Genomic DNA, 25,414 nt, shown 5'->3' with positions numbered 1-25,414 from the left:
CCCACTGTGTGTAGGGCAGGGCAACCCAAGGCAGGCCCTGAAATATATAGGGTGATTTTTCCATTTTCTGGCTAAAAGTGAACTTGGCCGTGTTTCCCTGGCGCAGCCGTGGTGATCACTAGTGGTACAAAGGGAGGACACAAGGCCGGCGCTGGTGTGGAGGATGGCTAGGCACTCCCGGGCACTGGAGAGGCAGTGCCACCCGGCCTCTGTCACGAGGGGCTCATCCTGCGGCTGTCACCTCTGCAGGCCAGGCCCAGCCTCGGCCCTGCTTCCTTTGGGGCAACCCCAAAACCTCACAGCAGTGTCTTTAATGTTAGGAACATTAGCTCTGGCTTCCAGGGGGGTTGATGGCAGTGGAGCTGCAGTTACATCAGGTGCAAGATGGGTCCTCTTGGCCCGACAGCCATGAGGTGGGTGTTGCCATTGCTCGGCCGTACCACAAGGCCCAGCCTAGCAGCCATCAGCGCGAGGCCTGCGATCACCTGCCCTCCTCAGGCGATCCCAGCTGATTTGGGGGCCAGCCTGGTGCCCTTAGGGATGTGGCTGCCACAGGGGTGACGGGGACCAGGTGCCCTTGGTGACACAGCTGCTGCAGGGGTGACAGGGCAGTCCTGACAAGGGGCCATCGCCTAGCACCGCCCGCATGGAGGGTTTGGCCCACAACCTCAGTCATGGCACACTGATAGCCTGAATTTCTTTTATGTTTTATATTCATGTACTCCACTTGTGTGCTCAGCTGCTCTGTGGTGCCATTCTGGGTGCCCCTTTGCACCATGGCGGCTGTGTTTAGAGTCCCAGTGCCATTTTGTGAAGGGCTGAGGTGAGCACACGATGGTCTTTTCGCAGGGTGTTTTCCAGGCCCCTCACATCAGTGTGGGGATGCTAAACACCATGTGTTTTCATGGCCACGGCTGTGCCGCTGCCACAGAAAGCATATGGCTGGGGTGTGCTCTCCCCTGCCTCCCAAAAGCTGCCTCTCCCCCTGCTCCTGCCTCTCTGGTTCCCCCTCCATGGCAGCCTGGGCAGAGCCCAGCGAGTGCACCAGCATCGCTTCACCCTTGTTACAGTAGGGGTTTTTTGGGTTTTTTTTTTCCTTCCCTTTTTTTTTTTCTCCTGTGTACACATCATGTGCGTGTGTGCGAAGGTTGTATTCTCGAAAACAAGTTTATTCATTGATGATGTAATAGTGATTGTACTTTTCTTTTGGTTAATAAATTGTCTGCTCAGCTTACTTTGTATGCCAGCCAAAATTAGTCATACCAGTTCTTGGAAAGGATATGAAGAAACTAGTAATTGAAATCATAATCATTTGATCATGAGAGCTATTTGGAAAATAATATTTTAACCAAAAACACGTCTGATCTCCAAGTCAGTTTTTTTTTAAAACTGCTGCTAAATAGATTTCTCTAATGTTGAATATTAGAAATTGTGTAGTAACTGGTGATGGTATTCAACATCCTAAAAGAGGACTTCATCCAGAAATTGCTGAGACTGTCTGCAGGCAGACTGATATTTTTATATATATATGTATTATTTTTTCCATCCTGACATTTAATAATCACCATGTAATAGCTATAAAATGCATAGCAACTACAGCTTTTTTATTTCAAGTGGATGGTGTAATGAAATTGGGTGAAACCATCCATTGAAATTGTACTTTGTAGTACCCGATGCTTGTTTACAAAGTATTGATGTTTGTCATAAACGGAGATTTAAAACATCACTGTTATTGTTTGTTGTTCGGTGGAAGCTCTTATGCTGTGCAATGATAAAGGAAAAGATTTTATTACAAGCTTGCTTAGCTTATAAGCATGCCCTTCATTTCTGACCAAATATTTGTTATTGCACTAAATGTAATGAAGGTGCCTGCTTATAAAACGATTTTGTATTATGTAAGGGGGAGTGGAATATCAGATCTGCTTTTTTACTAGAGATACTTCAGGTTTTGTATTGTGTGTAACTTATCACAATAAAGCTTTTTTTTCCTATTGAGCAGTATTTTATTTCCTGAGGAATGTGTTCAGTGGAAAAAAAAAAACCCACACAGAGAGAATCAATCGTGCTTTTCTCTTTGTTTAATAACTCAAAGAATTTCTCTCCCCTTTGCAAATACTTGTGTTTATTTGAGAGAAAAATTGGATTCTGGTTTATTTATTTCAAGAACCTGTAACCTTATTTAGCACTAGAAATGTGCAGTGTGCAAGGTGTGGTGTGCAGCCAGCTCTCATTACAACATAAATTATTTCTGCTGTTTTAACTAAAAAATCTAGAGTGTATCTTGCTGGATATGCGTTGTATGTTTGTTTGTTTATTTTTTTGAGTCTTTCTTGAGCCCTTGCTCAGTGGAGTCAGCTATAAAACATTCTGCTTATTCATCATGACTGAGAGGAGTTGATTGTTTCCTGGAAGGATAAAATTCAGCAATTAGAGCTGTTTAATTCGAGTATATGTTCTGGAGGCTAAACTAAGTTTAAGTGCTTTTCTTAGAATGTGTATTTAAGAAGGGAAAAAAAAAATTACAGTTCTGATCTTGAAAAAGGCTTTAAGAAACATGAGAATGTGCAAGTTTCTTTTCGTGGGAAGCACATAACATTTATGTAGTATTTCTTTTGGGATTACATCACAGTTTTATTTAATTTTTAGGACAAAAGTTAAATTCAATATTTGTGTATAAGCCAAGGGAAAATGTACCATAAACACAGGAATTTTCTGGTGAGTCAGAGTTCCAAGAATCTGAGATTTACTTAGTCCATTTATTTCAGGACTAGCTATAACCATTAGTCATCCAGCCATGAATTTTTACATTTGCAGCTAATTGCACCTAAAAACCAAACTTTCCCTCAAGGCTTTGGGTTATACAGAATGCGATTTGGCAACCTGCATTTCAAATGCCTTTTAGGATCATTGCCTTGGTCCTAGAAATTGTCTTTAGATCATGTGTATTTGCTTCGAGTAAACAACTAGTATTTCCACTTAGGTGTCAGGAGAAATAAATTAAATACTAGCTATTCTGTATTACAGAAAAATTAATCTGCCAACAGCAAGATAGGCTTTTCCAATAGCCTGTGGGGGGGTGGCGTTACAGGTTTATCAATCATCATGGAGCCCCGCGTGACGTGTCCTATTCTCATTTGACCGCTTCTTGCAGGATGAAGTTATTGCTGTTTCAGAGAAAGTTACTGTGAAGCTTGAGGACTTGGCAAAATGGGCACAGTCCGATTTCTCCAAGTGGAAGTGTGGTTTCCGGGCTGAGCCGGTCAAGCCGATGGATGTGGGGAAGAATGGGCAGAAGGAGGCCTTGACGAGATACAGACAATCCACGCTCAACAGCGGCTTGAACTTCAAAGACATCCTGAAGGAAAAGGCTGACCTTGGTGAGTATCCCTTACTTTCTCCTGTGGGGAGGGGCCCGTGGGTGAGCGTCTTTCAAAGGCAGATGAGCCCGATCCTGCCAAGCCGTCGCTGATTCCCAAGGTATGTCTGTGCTTCGGGCGGAGGTGTGGTAATGAGGTGGTGGTGTGGTGAGCTCATCGCAGGCTCCTTCGAGATTAGCGTGGGGTAACTCTGTGATACCTGTCTGCTCCGTAGACGTGTCCCTGAGCACTAAGGCTCAAACCCTGAATATGCGCGCACAAGTAATTGTCAAGGGCTCTCCCTGGGGCTCTGCAGGCCGGGGGATCAGGTCAGAGCTGTGCATCGTGGGGAGAGGAGCCTGACACATCTTCCCGAGGCCTCCTCCAACAGGTGGGGGAGAGCAAAGGCCTTTCACTTCTCACGTCCCATCTTCCAGAAGCACAGGATTGTCACCTGCTTCAGGTGCTTGTTCTGTCTCCGTACGGTCAGCTTTGTGTCTCGTTTGGTAGGGAGATGTCCCTTCCGTAGCCTTCTATAGCTTTTCCTTGTGAGCTTTATGTTACTATACAGTGTAGGCCCGCTGCAAGCACCCTGCTGTTGCCTCCAGATAGACCTGTCCGTTTTTAGGGAGGGAAACAGTAGCTCTGCTACTTTGGATGGTTGCAGAGAGGCTTGCAGCCATGGGGCTGCTTTGGTGCTCAGACACTCACACCTCTAAAATCCGTGGTGGGGGCCCAAGGTCCGAGGGAGATGAGTCTCCTGTTGGTAAACGCACCTGTTTGTGGTATTAGGACCTTGGATGCATAATAGTTGTCAGAGACGGCACTTTGAAGTGCATCCCAGGGACATTTCTCTGTTGTACCAAGCTTTTAACAAATGTTCCAAGTTTGAAAAGCATCAAATTTAGGCCATAATGCGTGGAAAGGTAAGAAATCAAAAGCTAAGGCTGATGCATGTGAGGAGATGCTTGTGTACCTACGTGAACAGGAGAGGCAGGGCCAAGTTCAGTTTTATAATGGCATGACTGTGTTGGCATTGAAGCCAAATTACACTAAGCTGAAGATCTGTCTTGGAGGATTTATGTTCTGCATCTCATTTTTCTGATCTTACCAAATGGTGAAGTGATTTTGTCAGTCTTGCATTTCACCATTAGATATGTAGGTTGGAAGATTAAAGTACAATTGGAAGTTGATCTTATTTTTCATTACGTCTCCAGGAAGAAAAATAACCTGTGCAATTCTTTCTCTTTTCCTTTGCTTTTCTGTGTGGTTTCTTCTGGTTCATAATTACATGCAGTAATTTTGTTTGCTATTGCCCTGGCATCTTCTTTACACATTACATTTATTTGCATTTGTTTGTTGTATCAGAAGAATCTTAATGTTTTTCGGAGAGAACTTTTGTGTGTTAATGTTTTCTTGGTTTTGTTTTTAAAAAACAAAAAAACCCTTGTGGTAAGTTATGAAATTGCTATTATCTACCCTAGGAGCCAAAGAAAATTATCTTTAAGCCTAAAGCTTATAGTTGCATGTTAAGCCTTTGAAAGTAGGGGTTATACTGAAAATGCTTATGGAATGCAAACTATATGGTATAATTTTGATAACCCACATTCTGATGTTGCTTATTTTCAGTTGGTGGCTCTGGCTTTATTGTTGGGTCTTTTTTTTCAGTAGAAAAGGGTAGGTATTTTGACTAATGTTTGATTCTGATTGCCTTTTTCTTCATCATGACTGGTTGGCAGGAGCGAAACCAAAGGTTCAAGAAGACCTATAGCTGATTAGGCATGTTGATACAGACAACTGATCTAGCCTATGAAAGGCAATCAAAGAAATTTCTTAAATCTAGTACTAAGGTGATTTTTTTACTATCTGAAAGACCCAAGAATTTAAGCATATTTTGCTTCCCGATCTGAGAAAAACTTAGAAACACGGTGATCTTCATTGCTTGTGAAGCAGCCCTATTTGGTTGTGTGCTGTAGGCAACCCATGAGCTCTGGTGTTTGGCTTAACTATGGGATGGAGGCTTAACACCCACCAGGTGTTCTCTCATTCTGAGTGGTTGGTCAAGGTTGACATTGCGCTCTGGGAATTGTTGTCTCCCTAGCTGTAGGCAAAGGCAGTAGCGTAACATGCAGTGTCCAAGGCACAGGGATTTGAGCTGCCGGTGTTGTATCTTCTCTGCTGTCAAAATGGCAGGTTTAGTGCCTGTTACAACGTGTGCCCACAGACCTTTTCCAATACTCAGCATCTTGCTAACAGAGCAATGCTCAGCCGCAGTGATCAAAGATTTACTAGCAATAACTTCTGCAGTAAGTCTCCAGCACAATGGGATGGGGTAGTTTTTCTCTTAAAATAGGGTCATAAACTGTGAGGGAGCGCGGTGGAGTGTCATGCAAAGGTCCTCAGGTGAGAGCATCAGCACAGCTATATTAGCAAGGCTAATCAGCCCAAATGGAGAGGTGATCTCCTGCACATCCGCCGTTTCCCACCACCACAGCATGGTTCCCCTCCTAATCAGATACTCAGTGCTGTGCCCATGAGGATGTTTCATGGAGGGCTTCCCCACGGAGCAGAGTGGGGTGGCTGTGATGGGGCAGACCGCTTCTTACAGAACTTGCACTTGAAGGGAACGAATCCCTTCTTGTGCTAGCCTAGCAGGCCATGCATAAGTCTGTAGTGATGCCCACGTTTAACCCTGGCTGTAGATGAGGAAGTTGCTGAACTAGGTGTTGAAAAGGCCTGGATAAACCAGGTGATCTCCTGGACCCCTTTTTTTCCTATGAAATGGCATGTTTCCATTAAGAAAAATCCCATAAAAGTGAGTAGATTCTGAATTTTTTCCTACTAGATGTTTTTGAAGCAAGCTGTAGAAGGTAATAGGAAATTACATCCCTACCAAAGAGCTCAAAAAAACTTTACAGAAGAAACAAAATCAGTTTTCACACGCTACCCAGGAGTGGTGAAGGGTAAAATAACCCGGATGATATGAAAACATGACTGATACAAAACCACAGAAGTGGCACTGTGCAAACATACTTAATTAAACGTGTTGCTGCTGGGAGCCGGGCAGCTTTAAACAATAACCAGGCAAAGTGGGGCCTTGTGCGAGCAGCGTATACCCTGTACCATAGCTCTGTGGCACTTGCTCAGCCAAAACTAAGGCGACACCTGGTTAATCCACAACCCAGAGAAACCATGCACCTATAATTGAAAGTTGACCCTAATTCAAATTCAGTAGTTCTGTCTCCTTTTTTGTTCTCTCTTTTTTCTCTTCCCTTTTTTTTTCTTTTCTTCTATTTTTTCCCTCTTGTCTCTTCTTTCTTCTTTTTTCTTTTTCTTTTCTCTTTGCCTTTCTTTTCTGCAGAAACTGTTCTTTTTGTGTAAAATGCCATTGTTTTTATCACTAGTGAATTATGCAGAACTTTTCCTTAGGACTGTATTAAATAAGAGATCTAGCAATGGCATTTTTTTGTGTGAGCTTCAAGATTTCAGCCTGAAAAATGATTTTTAAGAATTATTTCTTTCTGCCTGTTGAGGTATTTATGTTATACATTCTGTCCCTTTCTACAAATATGTCAATACTGAATGCTAGCAGTTTATGTCGTAAGACTATTTATAGCTTTCTGAATATTTCTTTCAAATGTTGAGAAAAATAAAGAATAACAACAATGCAGCATATAAAAATAGAGTTGCTCAGGAATGCATTATTCATAATGAACATGAGAACCTGTTTTTCCAGAAGAATTGGTCTGATTAAATCATTCACTACTAAGGCCGCTAGTTATTTATTTTTGTCTTTAGAATTATTTAGGGGATTTTTCTTTGTAATAAATGGACTTGTATACCCATATTTGGTAAACCAGTGGGAAGTCACCAAATGAGGAATTATTTCATTTTACAAAATTTTTAGCAACTAAGCAATGTAAACACTATCGGTTAAATATGGCAAAGTTGCATATTTGTATTCCTTGGGCTATAGTTTGAAAAAAATTCAAATTATTTTATATAACACTGCTTCTTACAGACTTCCTTTAAGTGAAGTATGAAAGCTGCAGTGTAAGCTTTATTGGCCTATAAATATGTCATTATAGTTGGACTACATTTATATGCTTTGGATTGTTGTTTAAGCCAAGAAAATATGTCTCTACAGGTTGACTTTTTATTGAAACCCTTTGAGGCATACAACAGAATGTATTTTAGGCCAAGGTTATTAAAACAGCATTTTCATTTTTGCAGCAGACTCATTGTCAATTATGCTGCCACAAACTGTCTGTGGATAGGCAGTTATGAATGGTTTCATCTCTAAATGTGTCTTTAGAAAAAGAAATAAAAGATAGAGGAGTCAGAGCTGAAATTGAGAGAAGAGGCTGAGGGGAAAATGACTGAATTTAGTGCTCGGCGGCTCTGTTGGTTTGGTTTAGGCTGGGCTGCAGCGCTGCCTGGGTTTAGCCGAGGAACAAATGGCCCCTGTGCCTGCGCCAGGCTGGGGAGGTGGGAGCCGCTGCTGCCCCCACCGGGCAATCTGCATCCCTCTGGCTCGCGAGTCTGTCGTGACAGAGCTCTGGCTTTGGTCCCCAAACTGTCATTGCCACTCTTTTTATCCGTCCTTTAGGAGTCTTTATCATGCCAAAATGGATGGTTGAGGTTGCCGTGTGGTGGGCACTCCTGTACCTGCACTGGCAGAGTTAGTAATGGGGGTGAGCAAGTTCCAGTGCTTACTGAAGGATTTTTTGCTGCGGTTATTGCTTGTTTGTTTGGGTCTAGTGAGGGGGAACCCAAAGAAAATTTAGCAGTCAGTCCTGTCCTGTCTTTCATTCCCCATAGTCATGCGTTTGGGAGTGTAGAATGTGGATCTGTGTTCTCTCTGAAATCCAGGAAAATCAAGTACTGCTTCTAGCTGAGGGTTTATATTTTAGCAGTCACCGTTTTCCAGTCCATAGGTGGTTTTACAGCAGTTGTTTCCTACTTCGCTCTTTTGAACCCTCCAACAGAGCTTGCCAGACAGGGGCTGGATGCCGCAGGACTGGCCCACCCTCTCATTTCCTTCTCTCCTTTACCAGTCTGATAATTTGCATAGCTTCATCTGGGAGATTCCAGCTCCTCATCGGATCTTGCGTTGCCGTATAAATTGGCCGATCTGCAGCAGATTGCAGTGAGTTTGGAAGGAAAAGCAGAGCAGGGATGAGCTATCTTGCAGGTCGGCTCACTTGCTGACCCCTCAGTGCCCAGGCAGCCACAGTGCCCGGCCCCAGCAGGCACTGGGCTGTGGCACAGCCCTTCTGATTTCACTTACCGGTGGCCTTGCAACAGGCATGAGTTCTCCAGATGAAGATTATCAAGTTGTAATGTAGTCAAGCTATAATATCATCGAAACTGATAATCTGCAGCTGTAGTGTGCTCAGACACTTGCGGTGACTTCTGAACTGCGGTGACTCTTGACTCTCCTTTTTCATTGTTTGTCGCGTGCTGCTGAGTTCAGGCTTGCCTGGCTTAACTTGATGCAATAATTTTCTGACCAACTAATTGTTAGCTATTCAGAGTACAGCTACTTTGGATATTTTGTGCCTAAGCCATGCCTCTAACTCTTTTCCCCTCCCCTCCTTCCCTGTTTGTCTGCACTTTTTGCTTCTTCCTTGTGTCTTCCTGTCCCCATTGCCCTAGCTGAATGCCATTTTGATCTTGATAAAGCTCCTGTAAGTGTCCCATTATCCCATTTTCCCCTCTCTGCCCTTGTGCACCGTATGTTGTTTTTTGTCTCGTGGGTCAGAGTGACCTCTCTAACTCATTTTAACCAGCCCAATTGATACAGCTCTTTTGCCATAGATGAGGCTATTAGATGACTTGTCTGTTGTGCTCCATGGAGCCTGAATGGAGGAGGATGGCTCCCTTGGGGAAAAGGACTGTGGCCTGGCATTTTCTTCTGTGTTTGTGCAGCTCCTAGCACATTCCGGCACTGCTGCAGCTGAACGAGAGCACTGGCAGGCTGCGGAGCAGCACTGTTGGAGTTGCTCTTCAGAGAGGCCGTGCAGCAGGAAGGCTTTCTTTGGTTGTACATCTTCTTTCAGTTTAATTACTGCTTACCTTTAGTGTTAACATGTTTGGGATCGGAGATAACCTGAGGTGCTGAGCAGACACACAATTTTGTCTGGTCTTGCGTGAAGAGGGCAAGATAAATGTTTATTTTTATTATTTGTCAACCAGTTGGTTTAAGATTACTAATACTTGTTGGCTTGTTGACTTAAGTTGCTGGCTGCCTTTTGAATGCTGAAAGGTGATGCTGTTGTTAGGTGCGGTGTACCCCCAATAATCCTGTGATAATGACATGTTTTCTCCTGGAGGTGACCTTATCTCCAGTAGCGCTTTGGGGCTCCCCCTCCTCACTTGCCCCTCTCCCTTGAGCCACTGCTGCTCTCCGCTGCACCTTCCCCAGCCTCCCTGGGAGGAGGTTGGCAGGGTCCTCAGGAGGTTGTCTGTAGCCACCTGGTCCTTCCCGAGGCCACATGTTTGCCCGAGCAATGCTGGGATGATTTAAGTGCTGTTAATTTCTTCCTTTCTCTGGGGACAGCCTACTTCATTACAGAGGAAGCACATGGGGGTGACAAAAACATTTTAATATGCAGCGCTGGCTATGGAAGCCTTTCATTCGCCACTGGATTGTGTTGAGCCTCATCTATTTGTGGCTCTTGAAGGGAGTCTTAACACCACACATCTCAAACTTCAAGCATGCCTTATCAAAGAGATAAAATTCGGATTTCTTCTCAAACTTTGACCCACCTTTGAGCTCTTATAAAAGGGGGTGGTAGCGTTGCCCCTGGGAATTGAGGAGGTGGGTATTTTGTTCTTTGAAACGCGGAAGATCTGCCAAGAAATGTAAACAAAATCCCATGTAACTTCTCTCTAGGTAGCCCCTAAACCACAGTGCCTGTTCCCCACCCCCACCGGTTCCTGCAGCAGGAGCAAGCTAACATGATTATCAGAATTGTGCTGATAGCAGTTGTCACTGTGTCAGCGTTTTCAATTATGTATTGGTATGACAGGGCACTTTGTCGTTGGTGTAAAGCACAGCCATTTGCAATTGCAGTTCTGGTCTATTCAGAAATATCAGGGAAGGAATCACTGGTGCAAAACAAGAGAGGAGGAAGAGTTAAATTTTATTGCCTTGTGAAGCTAGAGGGAACTGCCCCACGTTCTCCTAAAGCCGAAGTTGCAGCAGTTTGCACCATCAATAAGAGTTTTGTTGCAGCCTCTAGTTGGAACAGGAGTAGCCTACATAATTACAAAATAAGTAGATAAAAAATAAGCACCATTCACAGATGGTGTCAAAGCGGCCAGTGTGGGACAGCGTCCCTTTAAAAATGTTTGACGGCTTTTTTTATTTTTGTCTGTTTTTAGCACTGAGATTGACCTTGCCAGGCTGTGTAATAACCCACATGTGTCTGCTCTCCAGGATTTTTTCCCTTCTAGTCACTGTTGGATCTTGCATTTAATTCTTACTGACCATGAGGTTTTGTTCCAGTAACTGGAAACGTGTGCCTCCTGGTGCAGCGCTGCTGTGCTCTGAATCTGACTTTATCTCAATGTCTGCCTTCTTTTTTTTCTTTTTTTTTCTTTTTTAACTTTTGGGTTTAGAGGGTGCTGTTTTCCTCCCTAGCCTTCCCTCTAGCTTCCGTCCCTGCCCATATTGTTTCTGGGTCCCAGGGGGACCCAGTTTGGGACATCTATTGTTTTGTGTCCCTGCGCTTCCCTTGCCCAGCACCGTGGAGGGAGGTGATCAGCAGTCTCCTCTGTGTGCCATAGTTGCTGGTTAGAACTGTTGGTCCCTGATAGATTATTGACGCCTTTTTCCTGCATTGTATCCTTTCCACGCAACCAGCCAAAAATTGGCTGAGTACCAAGATCCGTAAACCAAGCACCTATATAATATTGTGGTATAGTTGGGTGGGCCCTAGGACGTCCTCTTTTTCGTGCCTGGCTGCTTTCCTGTGCTGTAATTCTGCACTGCTGGAGCCCAGGACTTGGAGTCCTGTGGTCATCTTTGACTCTGAGTGCTCCGTTAATCAAGTCGAAGCTGTCTTCGTACCAGCTCATGAATCATTCTGGCTTGTGACCTGTGCTGCTGTGCTGAGATGCTCAGGCTCTTCTGTGGGTGCTGTTGACACCATAGCCAGATCTGGGTGTCAGTTCCCTTCCAGAGGGGGAGGAGAAAAGCCAGACCCAACTTACCCCCTTCCTTCCAAGTTGCTCTTCTGAGTTGCTCTTTGTTACTCCTGTGCCCAGAAGGACGTCTTGTCTTTTGTTTACAGGTGCACTGCTATGTGCCTGGCCTGTCATCGTCTGTCTTCTTAAATATCTGTTCAGTTCTGACTGCCGTGTTGCAGAAAGGCTAGTACTTGTTCTCTAGAGATACAATATTCATCTTCTTATAGATGACCCGTCTTGTGCCATGGGAGTTTGTCAGAGAAAGCATCCTTTGTGCATCTGGCATTGAAGGAGGAGACTTGCTTTTTCTCCCCCTTCTCCTCTTTTCACAAAATCATTTGCTAGGACAGAGGCACACAGGAGCAAAAGCCGGGCTACGCCCCAAGCTGTGTGGGGCTGTAATGCCAGCAAATGGTCATGTCAGCATTTATGCGGACCTCAGCAACAAGAGGCGATGGGCCCTCAGCTTGCCGAGGTGGAGCTTTGCTTGGGCAGGCAAGGGAGGATGGGAGATGGGTAGGCTGGAAAGAAAAGGAAGGTGTTGGGCAAGAGTGTGGGAAGGGGCTTGGCTCCAGCGGCTGAGTGGGCAGTAGCAAACCTGCCTTCCCAATGTGGGCAGCCTGTGGATCTCCCACAGCATTGTGTGTCACCTTTGTGAGCACCAAGACAGGCTGTATGGGTACACGGGAGAAGACTGTGGTTCTGCCATCCTTGCCCTTGTTAAACTGAGTTTTAAGACTCTCGGTGTCAATATTCTGACTGCTTAATCTCTTTTGATTAATTTGGTTCATGCTTGTCTTTGCTAGCTTGATGATCGTTGCATGATGAGACCATCAATAGATGAGGGTGTTTGGGAAGGGAAGGGTTAAACCTAGTATATGTATAAATGGGAGGGCAGTTTGTGGGCGTGGGTGATAGAGAAAGCATATATTTAAAAAATGTAACAGTATGAATTGTAACTTAAAGGATAGGTTTTGTATTGGAGAGCATTGTGGCATAACCTTTATTTACTTCATTTAGTAAAATCTGTACCATGTAAAATAAGTTCCTCCTTAATTTTACTGCTAATAATAATTTGCTTGTAAAAATGAATCCTCAGCACTGTAGCTTTTCAGCCTGGGTCTCTCTTGCTCTGTTACATTGTGAAGGACAAACAGTTAACACCGTAAAGAAGCTTTTGTTAGTGATAGATAATGTGTATTATTTTAGCAGGAGTATATTTTAGCAGCTTGTGAAAAATCAAGGTGAATTTTTACATCTGCGCACTGCTGCATAATTGATGTATGTAGAAGCTGAAATTCAAAATAAGCTTCTACAAGAGCACACATTTGATTTTCCTAAACATTTAAATATATGTATCACACCCTCATTTTAAGATGCCGGTTAATGACTTTATGAGCATGTTGGCAGCCAGAGCATTACATGTGGTTTGAGAAATGTGTCTGGATATGCTTGGTAAGCAGTATTGTTCTGACAGTGTACTAAAGGCCATCTTCAGTTTGACTGTGCTCTACTTTGTTATGCTGTGAAAGAAAAAGATAATTCAGCAGAGCATTGTGCTGTCGTCTGGAGACGCCACACTTCAGAATACAAATATTACTAAGGATAAATGAATCATTAAAAGAACAGTAGCGTAAAATATCTGATGAATGAACTCCAGGAGTCTCTGCTGGAATAAATTTAGCGTTCACGGACAGTACCATAATATGTGAAATAATAGTATCAGTTCTACATTCAGATGCCAAAAACATTTATGGACCCAGAATAATTGTGAATTACAAGGCTATAAATACATAGAGGGGATTTGGTGATATCATAATAAACCATGAGAAATTCGCTAGGCTGGTTTCTAATGTTACCAGAACCTTGAGATACATTTACAACCTTGTTCACACTCCTGCAGTTTTAGGGGGCAATTCTCCTCTCACAACACATTCGTCATTCCCATTAGTGCCAAGGGGAGTTATGCGTGTGCGTCATGAGTGGAATAGATCCCCACGTGTTGTACAATTCAAAGATCCGATAACAAATCGAAAATCTAATTTAAGAAAAAGGTGGGAAACGTTCCCTCTTGCCCTCCTCCAAGTTCCCCCATGTCCTGTTCTGCTCCTGTGAATGAGGCTGGTGGAGGGAAAATAGGTAAAGGACGACAAGGTAGCTGCTCTGTTCCTGAACATTTTATCCACAGCTGCATCTTTTTTTTCACTTTTTATCACTGAGAAACAAAACAACCAAAGCCCAGATGTTCTGGTCCCAGGTTTCTTCAAAGTGCAGGCTAATGCATTTTAAAAGCGTGTTGTAAATACCCAGGGAAGGCTGGGATTGTCAGCCTGTCCACCAAAAAGAGGCTTTGCTGTTGTGATACCAGATCTGTGCCTGATAAGAACAGTTAATTAGGAACGGGGGCTGAACCTGACGTGATATTCAAGAGCATGTTCAGCTTTCAGCATGTCCCACGTCACCTGTTCATAATTAAGCCTGGTGTCTCCTGCCTTCCTGAATTGGGGCGGTGACAGAGTCTCCGCAGGTACTTAGTGTTGGTTCACACATCTCAATATTAGATGGGTTACAGCCCTGGTGCTGCAGGACCCCTTCCCCTCCTAGCATCTACCCCCAGCCAGCTGCACAGTGTTACTGGCCTCATCCTTCTTGTAAGTCATCGGCAAAATATGCATGTTCAGCGTGGTGCAGAGCAAGTCTGCTCAGTAATTCCACATTCCTTAGTGTTGCAGGAGGTCTCTCAGCTGACCAAGCTGCAGTCTTTCTGCTCATCCTTCTCGCAGGTTTATGCTCCTGACTGTACATCCAGGCCTTCCAGGGCATTTGTGGTATTCGCAGTGGGAAGGGCTTGGTTGATGTCCCTTCACGTGGTTCCAGTTTTACTTTTGGTGTCTCGGTAGACTAACCCCCTGATATCAGCAGATGAAATCACGTCCTTGAGATATGTCCTGGACCTTCCATCCTTGTCAGCTGATGAAGCAAAGAGAAGATAATTACAGGACTAAAGAATAACAACAGTGAAGTGGTCATCAGCAAGAGGGGTTGTCCTTGGCAGCCTTGTAGGTGACTTGTAGGCTTTAGCGTGTGTCAGTGATGGGTCCTCACCCAGCTAGTCACTGAGCTTGGGTTTGCTTCAGTCACTGCCAGTTTATTTCATTGTCTTTCTCTCTTGAATTCGTGCATGTTTTTGCTATGCAAAGGTCATGGGATTATTGATTATTTGTTTTAGTTAATTACTAGTGACTTTAACTTGATATTCTTAGCAATATGTGTGTGAGCTTTCATGGCAAACCCAGTAGACAGGGTGTAATGCAATCTTAATGCGTATTTTTCTCTCCAATTATTTTAAAACCACAGTCTCCACTTTTCTTTCACACTGAGTATTTCCAGATTAAAAGCTTTGTGGGATGAAAATTAAATGATAAGGTACTATAAAAACCTATTTCAAGAATCTCGAATGTTTCAGCTCTGTCTTTATTTTTAGTTTCCTTACTCCCTGAATGACCCTTATTTGTGACAGTGTTTGTCACTATATGCTTCTAGTTCTGTTGCACAGAGAAAATAGCTGAAAAAGTCCTTTTACACTTGTGTTTTTAATCCTCTGTTCAGATACATAAAAATGTGGCCCCATAAATTCTGTGGTACAGTAAAAAAAAAAAAAGGAACCCAAATAATTTTGGCAGTTCAAATGCAGAAAGTAAAAATAATTTAATCTGCAGTGTGAGCATAGTTTCATATTTATGCTAGCATCTGGCCTCAGGAATTGAATACTCCATTCTTTAAATAGCTTCACTCTGGCTCTTGAATGCTTTGTGACTAGAACATTACCCTACAGTCATACACCTTGTTTACATATTTCTGTTAAAAGGCAAAAGAACTTACAGTACTTCAAAACATCGGTACAAGCTCCCTCCTCCCCTCTCGCCTTGGAAAGGAGAAGTTAAAAAGAAAAAAATGAAAGAGTTGTCTGAAAGTGCGTTTTAAATTTAGTTCTCTCAATTTGCTGCTGGGTACATATTTTACTGTCATTTGTATAAGAAACTGGAAGAAAAATTTTCCAAAGAAAAATTTTCCAAAGAAAATGTGTGCCATTCCAGATGCCCAACAGTAGTCAAACACAAATTTATGTACACTTTGTTTGTATGTTTGTTTTTAATCCGGCAAATGTCTTTGTCTTTAAAAACATTTTGCCTAGAGGCAGTGGATCTTTTTTGTTACCCATATGGCAGAAATAAGGAGTAGGTCCCTGCGAAGGAAAAATATCAGAATAATGTAATAAAAAGGTAAAAACACCATAAACGGGTGGCTAATGATTAGCTTCTTGCAATCTTTAGGGACAAAGTATCTTTTCATAGTTTTATGATCCTTGCCCAGCCTGACTTCAGGAGGAATTGCATTTTCAGAATTATATATTTGAAACTTCAGCTAAGCTTTACAAATTTAGTAGATCCCTATTTAGTGTCTGTTGGTGAATGTAAGTCCAGCCTAATATTCTTACTGCTATTTTTTCACTCACATGTCTTGAGGTGAAGCTAGGAGCAGAAGAGAAAATACCCCATTTTTAAACCTTAATCCACAATCCATTCGTATGAGTCACTAAAGCAAAATCGTAGTGGTTTGGCTAAAAAAGGCTTCATGTCCAAAGGGAACGTTCCTTAAAATGCTGGCGCATTTCCCACAATGTTTCTTGAATGTGTTTTATATGTTTTCTTTGTGCTATTGTAAAACATCAAAGATAAGATCCTGTAGTTTTTGTGTGTGGGAGGCTCCTGGTATTTCAGTGGACTGGTCAGCTTGAACGAGTGCAGGGGTCTTGCTCCCTTGAGAGGTGTTCAACCCCATCAGCTGCCTGCTGCGCTCTTCCCTTAGGGGAGCCTTCCAGCTCAGGTAGGGAGAGCTTGAAGGAGCATTTCAGTGGTAATTATTCAGTGTTGTATCACGGGCTTAGGCTTGCTGCTGTGATGCTCAGTAGCAAACCTTGCAGCAATGTGAGTGGCAGGAAAATCGGATCCTGTGTGCCCTCGTGAAAAATTTCAAGAGAGTTGTTTTGGTTTTCCTACTCAGCTAGTATATTCCTCAACAGGAAAAGAACCTCCGGGATAATCATCCCACTCGTGTTTTGGGTGGTCAGTGCTGTTTTCTGTAGGCTTCAGACTAGCCTAGGACATGTGAGAAGGTCAGTGCCAAGGCCATACTCCGCCACGATCTCCAGCTTTGATGCTCCTGTGGTGGAGTGAGAGGGGTGGTACAATGCTGGAATGGGAGCAGGGATGAGGATTGCTGGAGGTAGCAATAAGGGCTGCTTCTACACCTTGCCATTTGGGTTTTTTGGTGTGTGTGGTTTGGGATGTTTTGTTAGCCTTCCCTACAGGGAAGGTTGTGTGCTCAGTTTTTACTTTGTTTTTTAGTCCTGGGCCTTCTGACTTGTATATAATCAATGTGAATGGCCCAGGATTTAGCCTTTGGTGATTTCAGATACCATGTGATTCCAGGGCACAAAATGTGATTTATTGGCTAAAGCCTATTTAATATCTTAAAAGCATGGAGTAGGAGATCAGATGTGAGCGTAGCAGCCTTAAAATATATTCCTGACAACATACTTAAGAACGTTTAGGTCTATATGAAATATACAGGAAATGAGGCCAATTTTGTCCCTGCTATTTTGATGGCAGGGTGCGCAGGAGAGACGGAGAGAGTGTGGACAGGAATTCATGTGTTTGATAACATGAGCCCAGCATATTTGCACAAATGGAATAGGAGCATTTTTCACCCTCTGCAGCAGAAACTCTTTTGGTAGTTTCTCTGCCTCATTGAGAGACTTCTAACTGATCAGACGTATCAGCAAATCCATATAAGTTAATATGAAAAGACATTCCCTCATTTCTGGCCAGTTGTGTATGGTGTTTGCACAAAGCAGTACCTTTGTGCAACCTCTGTCGGCTTGGGGAAGCACAGGGAGCTGATTCTTAATGGGCAGAGATGAAGAAAGGCTGCTATTCTGTATTAGACCGCTTTCCTTCATTACCTTGTAGACAAAGTCAATATAACAGTAAGAAAAGGCTGACATACTTTTTACCAGGAGAATACTTGTTGAGTGTTGCTTCTAAAACAAGAGACCCTCATGAACAGTACAGCAGAACAGCAGTTGCCAGGAAGACCTGTAATGATTTCTGATCATGCTAATGACTGACCATTTTCTTAATGTCAGACTACTTAGTGTATGGCTGGTTTTTTTAAATAAGCACTTAACTTTCTACTTTTTAGGAAAACAATGCAATTAAAGTTCTTATTTGAAGAGGAAGATTGTGACAACAGTGCTGGGAAATTTTGTTGTCCAGGCTCTGGAAACATTTTGAGTGCATTTGTCTAAAAGCGTCATTTATACCTCACTGAGCATGTGACAAATTTCTTACTTAAAGCCATGTAGCGTTTCTTGAGCAGCAGGTATTTTTAATTGGACATGTAACTAAGGTTTTGCAAATGTTTGGCTGGGTGAGTAGAAACTTGGAAAATACACTGTGGTTCAGTTTTCTCTTGTTTTTGCAGTTTTGTCACTTTTGCTTCTTATGGTCATAGCATCTCCAGCTGAAGCACAAGCTCTCAGGAGGCAGAAGTGGGCCCAGTCCCACAATATACTGAGTGTCACAGGTGGTGACACAGTCTCACAGGTGAGCTCGATGTGACTGACAGAGCACTTCATCACTGAAGGTTATCAAGACATGACAGAATGGCATGGTGTTCATAGAAAAAATGGGACTGCAGTTTCAATTTTTTTCCTCCTTTTCCTTCAGAGCGTGTCTGTGTGGACTGCATGTAAGACTAGAGTTTTGTGTGTGCCTCACTGAGATCTTTGCCCCAGCTATCCATAAGAATTTCCTACCATCTCCATTTCCCAGTCAGTTCACTAGCCAGATTGCCCAAACCAAAATAGGACACCAGGCTCCTTGGAGGAGTAGCTACAGCAACAACTTTCTTTCTCCTGTGCATTCCCTTTCACCAGATGAAATGACACCAGTTCCATGCCAGTGACTGCTGACTCTAAAGCCCAGAAGCCCTCTTGTGTGTGACAGCCTGAACACAGAGACCAGATTTATACCAGAGTGAATCCTCAGTTTCATTTGGTGCAGGAACCATTTTGATATCTCTACCTAAGATGCAGAGGTGTCATGGTACCAGCAACAGAGCTATAGTAAATCCCTGCCATTGCTTCCCCTATTTGCAAACTTGTAGGGATAACGGGTACCTTATGGGTACTGTCATGACAGCTGTTGACAGCTCCCTCTGTGGTCAGAAGATGCAGGTGTTGAGCACAAGAACATAAACAAGAAACAAGTATTACTCATCTAAATGGACGCAGTTTTTGACATTGGCAATGCGAGATGGCCAGGACTACTGAGGATAGCAAAGATGCCATGCTCTTGGAGCAGGCTGTCCTTTCATTCCTTTTTTTCACAGGTTCCTTTGCAACTCCTTCTCTTATGCCACCTCATCTGTCACTTTGGCCAGAAGACAAGAGCTTCGGGTACACCTATATCTGAACTCATCTATACAGTTTTTTGTGAAGACTTGGTGGTGCTAAAACTTCACCTAAAATCTGTCTTCAGAATGGCTTCAAGCTTTCCTTTTAAAACAATTAGTTTACCTACATGGCTGGCATCAGAAGAAATGTAATTATACATAGTAGACTTGATTTTCTTTTCCAGCATCAAAATGTTGAGGTGACAGTGACTGCTGGGCACTCTGAAGCTCAGGCCATCCTGCCACAGTGTCTCAAAATGAGTGTCCTGATGTATCATTACGTCTTGCTGGTTAAGTGTTGTATAATTCCCACTGAGCTTGGAGACCTGCTGCAGCAGAGCTCAGGTGATGTACTCTTGCAGTACCAGGAATCCAGAGCAGCAAAGAAGAGCAGCTTCTCCAGTATTGTTCCTGGACTTGGCTGAGAGGTCGGGCGTTTGGGAGAGCATTTTTTCAATCACTGTTTAACTGACAGAGATAAAGCTTTTTTGTCCTATCAAGTGGAAAGGTGTGGCTTGGCAGTCACAGTGAGGACCCCGCTGTGGTACACACTGGCCTGAGTAAGAAAAGATTGGTTATTTGCCCTTCCCCTACTAATTGTGACTTTTCTCTCTGGATACCGTCCCTCCCTGTTCTTCAAAGCCCTCTGATATTGCAGGCTTGAATCGCAGGGGGGCTGTAGCATCCCTGGGCTTGTCATGGTGCTGGTGCAGGAGGAGGCAGACTGTGGGCCAGGAACAAAATGCTTTGCATCTCTCAGAAATTCCCATCTCACTTGCATCTGGCATAAATGCACCCTGCAATTTATTGAGTTGCTCATCATGAACACTGTGATTACTGTGCAATAAGTAACTATTCTTTTGCATATTCTGTTCTTCCTGGGCATTGTAGGAATTTGTACATCAGAGAATGACTAGACAGAGTGAAATGTTATGGATCATTAAACAAACAAACAACCCCACCTTCATTTTATTGAAGGTACCCATAAATCTCATCAGTTTTCTTCTTTACAGCTAGTTGACCCCGAGGATCTGTGTGAAAAATCAGGCTGTTAGCTTAGGTAAGTTAGATTGCTTTAAGCAGCTGTGAACTAGTTTTATAGTGTTACCAGCCTATTTCGTTTCCAGAAAGTGAAAGTTTGAAGCAGGTCCCGAATCTGGTTTCTCACATGCGAGATCATTTTGCTACCCGTGACCTAGAAACCAACAATGAATGTATAAATTACAGGCAAGAAGAAAATTCTGAATTGACTGTAAGGTGAATGGAAGTTGAATAATTCCCTGAACTTCAACTGGGAAAAGAAGAAAAGATCGCTGAATTCTAAAACAGACTTCAATATAGACAAAGAAAATGTTATTTTAGTATAGATTAAACTTATGACTAAGATATAGAGGGATTATTGTGTCTGTTTCAGATGTAATTTCATGCCTGAAAATTTACATTGAAGGCAAACTGGTCTGGATCACATTAGCAAGGGCCCTGTTCTGCTGTCAGTTTAATTAAATGGAAACTGCTGGCAAGGAGACCCGAGTAGGTTTATAGAAGCAATACTATTTTGTATGTTGGAACAGGAAACTATTAGGTCTTCCAGTTTGAAAGGGACACAAAAATGAAACCTGTGATTCATTCTTGTTTACAAACTCCCAGCTAGTATACAATGACCTTAGTGATAATTTAATTGCAATTACACGTTATATGTAGTGGGCTTTACAATAAGCTGCAGACTTCGTAGTTAAGAAAACCATGACCTTTGACAGGGCGGTTAGAACATGAAGTTTTTCCAAACAGTGCCTAGATCTTCAAAAGTATTCACGTTTCCTTCCCCGTTTCATGAGAGTAGATTGACAAGATGTGTGGTGGGTGTTCTGTTTGCTTGCTGCAAGATTGTTGTCAGGCAGAAACCCCCCAAAACAAAAAAGCCCGCCCTTCGGGAACATTGATTTATCTGTTAACTGTGCCTGGCATGCTGCCTTTTGGCTTTGATTTCAGAGAGAAACATATTTGGTTACTTTAATAGGCAAAAGCACTGAACCTGACTTGTAGGGGAAAAAATTGTTTTCTTTCCCTTTTTCAGTTCTGTTTATCATATCCTGACGTTCTGTATCGTAATTGTGCAACAGTTCCAAGTTGGAGTAAAGAAAAGTAGAACTGGATCTCAGGCTCCATCAGCCTCATTATTTGAGAGCCGGCTTTTCTAGGTGACTCAGTGGGACTGAAAATGAATGTTTATGCCGGTTAATAGCCACCCTGTGACACCAACTCTGATGATATCAAATGCCTTTTTGTTCTCAAGAATTGTTCACATCACCTATTTATATCTGCTCTTTTTATTTATACTTGTTTTTATCTTTTAGAAATTCTTGCTGAGCTTGAGTTGACTTGCCTCTTCCACCTCAAATCTGTTTGTTCCCCCCCTTTTTTGCTTGTTTAGATCTATTGAAAGAGAAGGGGGTTTTCTTTCTCTTTGACCGAATAAATTCAAGTCATACCTATTTTTAGCTACTTCTCCAATTTATGATGTCACAGTGTCCAAGAATAAGAGTTGAGAATATGAGAAAGTAAGGTTTTTAATCATGTTACAGTAATTGTATCCTTTATTGTGTGTGTATATACATGTAGTTATCTATGATGAAACTGCGAGTATATATATGTGTGCATGTGTGTTTATACACAACTGTATGTGTTGCTGAGCTCTGATACCCATAAAGCACTTGGCCAAAAGAGTATCTTTATGAAAGACTTAACATTCTTCACATAAGTATCAGAAGTAATAAAATATATTGTTTGAGACCTACAAAGATCAAAAGAAAAAGTAGGGAGAAAAAGAGATTTTTTTAAAAAATGTAATAGCAGCAAGAAAAACAGAACAAGAAGGTTCTTGGAGATCTCTGTCCCTGTGAACGGAATGGGTTTTTTTCAGTGAAGCTGTAGGAGGAATCCCTGTTTTAATATTAACTTCAGTCATGCTGTAGCCCAGTGCCTCCAGTGAGCATGAAGCTCTGCATGGCTGGAAGGTAGGTGGAGATGAGATTTGGAGAACTGTTGCATAACTGTAGGTGAGGGAAGAAATGCCTCAGCCACCGTCGGTGCTTTTGCCTCTGACAGTAACACGAAACAGTCTGTCCCAGAGCACTCCATGGTGCTTTCATATGCTGGGGGGAGGCACTGGAGGGCACGTGTGCTCACCTCTGCTTGGTCCTCTGCCTCAGCTGGGCGATGGTCTCCTGAGAGCCAGCAGTTGCTTAGCAATAATTAAAAATAAACCAACAGGCAGCAAACTCTCCTCAAATCCAGGCGCTGTCCGTCAAAGCTGCCCTCCGGCTCTTGCTTATAGGTCCTGGGGGTAGAAAAAGAGCAAGAAAGGGTCGGTTACTTTTGATCCTGACTCTGGTGAGGTAAGAAGTGCAGAGAGGTCAGGGAGGAGTTAGTAAATTATTTTGTGTGGATGAGTAGGAAAATATTTCACAAGCGGGGATTAAAAATGCTCAGTTGACTGCTTCCACAGCAAGGAGGGACTTCAGCTATCTCCCTCCAGGGCTTCCAGCATGACCGACTGCACCAGCAGCAACGGCCGATAGTTGGCCCCTGAACCTGTGGCCCATGAGGCATTTGGCTGGCTGTGGGGAGCTCAGATTGCTTTGTCTCTTCCCAGCCCCGGCTCCCCGTTACCCTGGTCTCAATGGCTGCAAAGCAGATGCATCCGTTGTACTATGGAGTTGCGGGATTCCTCAGTGCAGCCTTGCTGGTTGTGTTGGAAAGCTGTAAGGAAGCAAAATCTTTCTGGAGAAGGTGCCTTTCAAGGCAACCTAGGAAGGAGAAAGGCTTTCCCAGTTGTAGTGGTGGTGAGACTCAAAGCCAGTAAAAACTTTGAGTCTCTAGAAGGTAAAATGAGATTCTTTACCAGCTAGTTTATTTTAATTTTTCTTTTCCTGTTCTGCTTCGTGACAGAACTTCAAATAATTATGTTGATTTATGATTACAGGTATCTTAAAGCTGCAGTATGCTGTAACAAAGCAATGCCAGCTTATTGTTTCTGGCCCTATCCAATTATACAATTGAGTTTAGGCATGTAATAATGTTATAACAGAAATATCCATCATGATGGATTGAATTTCATGAAGTATGACACAAGAATATTTATAGCTCCCTTCTTAAAGCCACTTTTGGGTCAGAATATGCCTCCTTGGTATGGCCTTTAAAGACAGGAAAAAATCTGAAACTTTTCTGGGTCCAGCCTCAAACCTACCACAACCCAGCGCCTACACGAGGAGGGGGGTGTAGGTTGATGGTAAGCAGAAAATGATAGAATAGAGTAATTATTTCCGCTAGAAAATGAGGATCAGGCATTACTTGTACAGTAACACAAAGTCATTATTTGGCTATGCCACTGTAATGAAACAATAAAGATCATACTTAATTTAAGTATCATCTCCCAAGAGACTTCTTGCTCTCCTTCTACCATTTTGGCTATTAAAACAAATTTAAATTGCTGGTCTAGTTTCCCACTGCTTTTTAGAGAGTGGAGTGGGCAAAGCCTCCCCTCCTCCCAGCTCTGTTTAAATGTAGACCTTTGGCATTCCAGAAATCTGACCTTGTTTGTAGGGAATGGCTCATTTTTCTATAATGTAATATGAAGCACTCTTGTGTTTTGATTCCATGAACTAGAGAGTTTAATGTTCCAGCTTGCCATGATAAGGATATGATCTGGTTGAGATAGAAACACTAAAGGAAATTAGCTATTGTACTATTCTTTAACATATTGTTTGCCTAGCAGTTTCATTTAGAATCATTTGGAATAATCTTGGAGTACCTTTTAAAAAGGATTTTTTTTTTTTTCCTTGGCCCGGATAAAAAGTGGGGCTTTAAGATATTTCTCCTAAAATAAATGTGAGGCCGCCTCATTTATAGTCAGCATGCCTTGATTACTTGCAGACATGCTGGAAATTTACATGCGCTTTTCTCCATTATAAAACACTGATCTGTTCAGATCATTAGCTCCCTCATGACTAGAGTTTGGCAGCAAGCCAAGGCAGGCTAAATCTGTAGCTGTAAATCGTGAGTTGAAATAGCAGAAAGTGGATTTGTAACTTAAAAAGTGTAAACAGTTTGGAAAATGAAGTAATTTTAGAGTATGATTGATTGCCTTAAGATTGCACTTTAAATTAGCCTAGGGTCTCCGATGCAGATATAGGCCCTAACTGCTCATTATATATTTTCACTTTTCTTTGGAACAATAGCATTGTTGGTAGGCTTCTAAACAATGTATGCTTCTCCTAGAGTGACCTTTGAGGAAATGAATAGTTTTATTGTGTGTCCATTACTTTGCCTGAAACAACATTTTTGAGTTATTAATTTGCCGTGGTCTATAAATAAAGGAATCAAAATGCAAAGCAGCTGTATTATGCTGCATATAGTTCATCAAACTTGTGCTTAAACATCACCATTTGAGATTGATAATGCACTGCATAAATAATTTTTTTCCCTCTGGAAAATAAGTAATGTTTTGCATAGCCTGTAGTGCTGGAGATTGGTCCTTGAATCCCGTAGAAGCAAAAATTAAGATTATTTTTAGCACAAACAATTAGTGAACGTTCTGGGGGACCAGCACATTGCGTTCACTTTTTCAGCGACCCTGGTTCACTTAACTGTGTAGTTGAGAGTCAGAAATGCACTGACAAGGGTGTCTGGAGTAAGAAATGTGGGACTTTTATGGTCAATACTGTTATTCTCTCGCCTTCACGTGGATCCTGTGTGTGTTGGTGCTCTCGGCACCTCTCTGGAATAGGAGCCGCCCATGCAGCACCCTGCACCGCAGGATCCTCCATCCTGGCCAGTGCTGGGCTGTTACCGTGGAGGAAATGTCGCTGGCCTGCCTGTATGAACAGTGGGCACATGCCACCATAGCCATTCCCCTGGCAGAAATAAGAGTAAGGTAATCCCGCTCCCTTGCACAGGTGAGATTAGGCTCTAGAGCCTGTGACCGGTGGTAGCCAGTCCAGGTTTCTGAGAGGCAGGCATTGCTGGGGAGCGAGCACCGGGCTGCAGCCACCTGATGCTGGTGATCCCTGGCAGCAGAGGCTGGAGAGGAGAAGCCAGGAGGCCTGGGGACGCAATGTGGTTGTTGGGAGTCTGTGGTATGGGCAGTGTGAGCTGAAAGGGAAGGTGTCACCAAGAGGCGCATTGAGGAGCGTGAAAAACGTGTATTAGATTTGGAGCCTTAAAAGTTCAGGGCATAATTTCCCCAGCTCACTCTGCGCTGGTAGAGAGGAGTTGTAGTGGGAGATACAGTATGCTGTTGGTTCAAGGAAGCATGTGCCATTTAATATCTGATGTCTTGCAAATTC

General features: G+C 42.9%; 1 protein-coding gene across 1 annotated transcript in view; it reads left to right on the top strand.

The window, feature by feature from the left end:
* The first annotated feature begins 3,155 nt into the window (after positions 1 to 3,155).
* Positions 3,156 to 25,414, top strand: part of ARID5B (AT rich interactive domain 5B (MRF1-like)) — a 107,241-nt gene continuing 84,982 nt past the window's right edge. The window contains exon 1 of the mRNA XM_009325832.1: positions 3,156 to 3,377. Coding sequence (XP_009324107.1) covers positions 3,269 to 3,377 — 109 coding nt within the window. The 5' untranslated portion in view covers positions 3,156 to 3,268. The remainder of the gene's footprint in view (positions 3,378 to 25,414) is intronic.

This window comes from Pygoscelis adeliae, unplaced genomic scaffold (genome assembly GCF_000699105.1).
Source record: "Pygoscelis adeliae isolate BGI_AS28 unplaced genomic scaffold, ASM69910v1 Scaffold4, whole genome shotgun sequence".
Taxonomy (NCBI): Eukaryota; Metazoa; Chordata; class Aves; order Sphenisciformes; family Spheniscidae; genus Pygoscelis; species Pygoscelis adeliae.
This window is presented reverse-complemented; position numbering and strand designations above follow the sequence as displayed.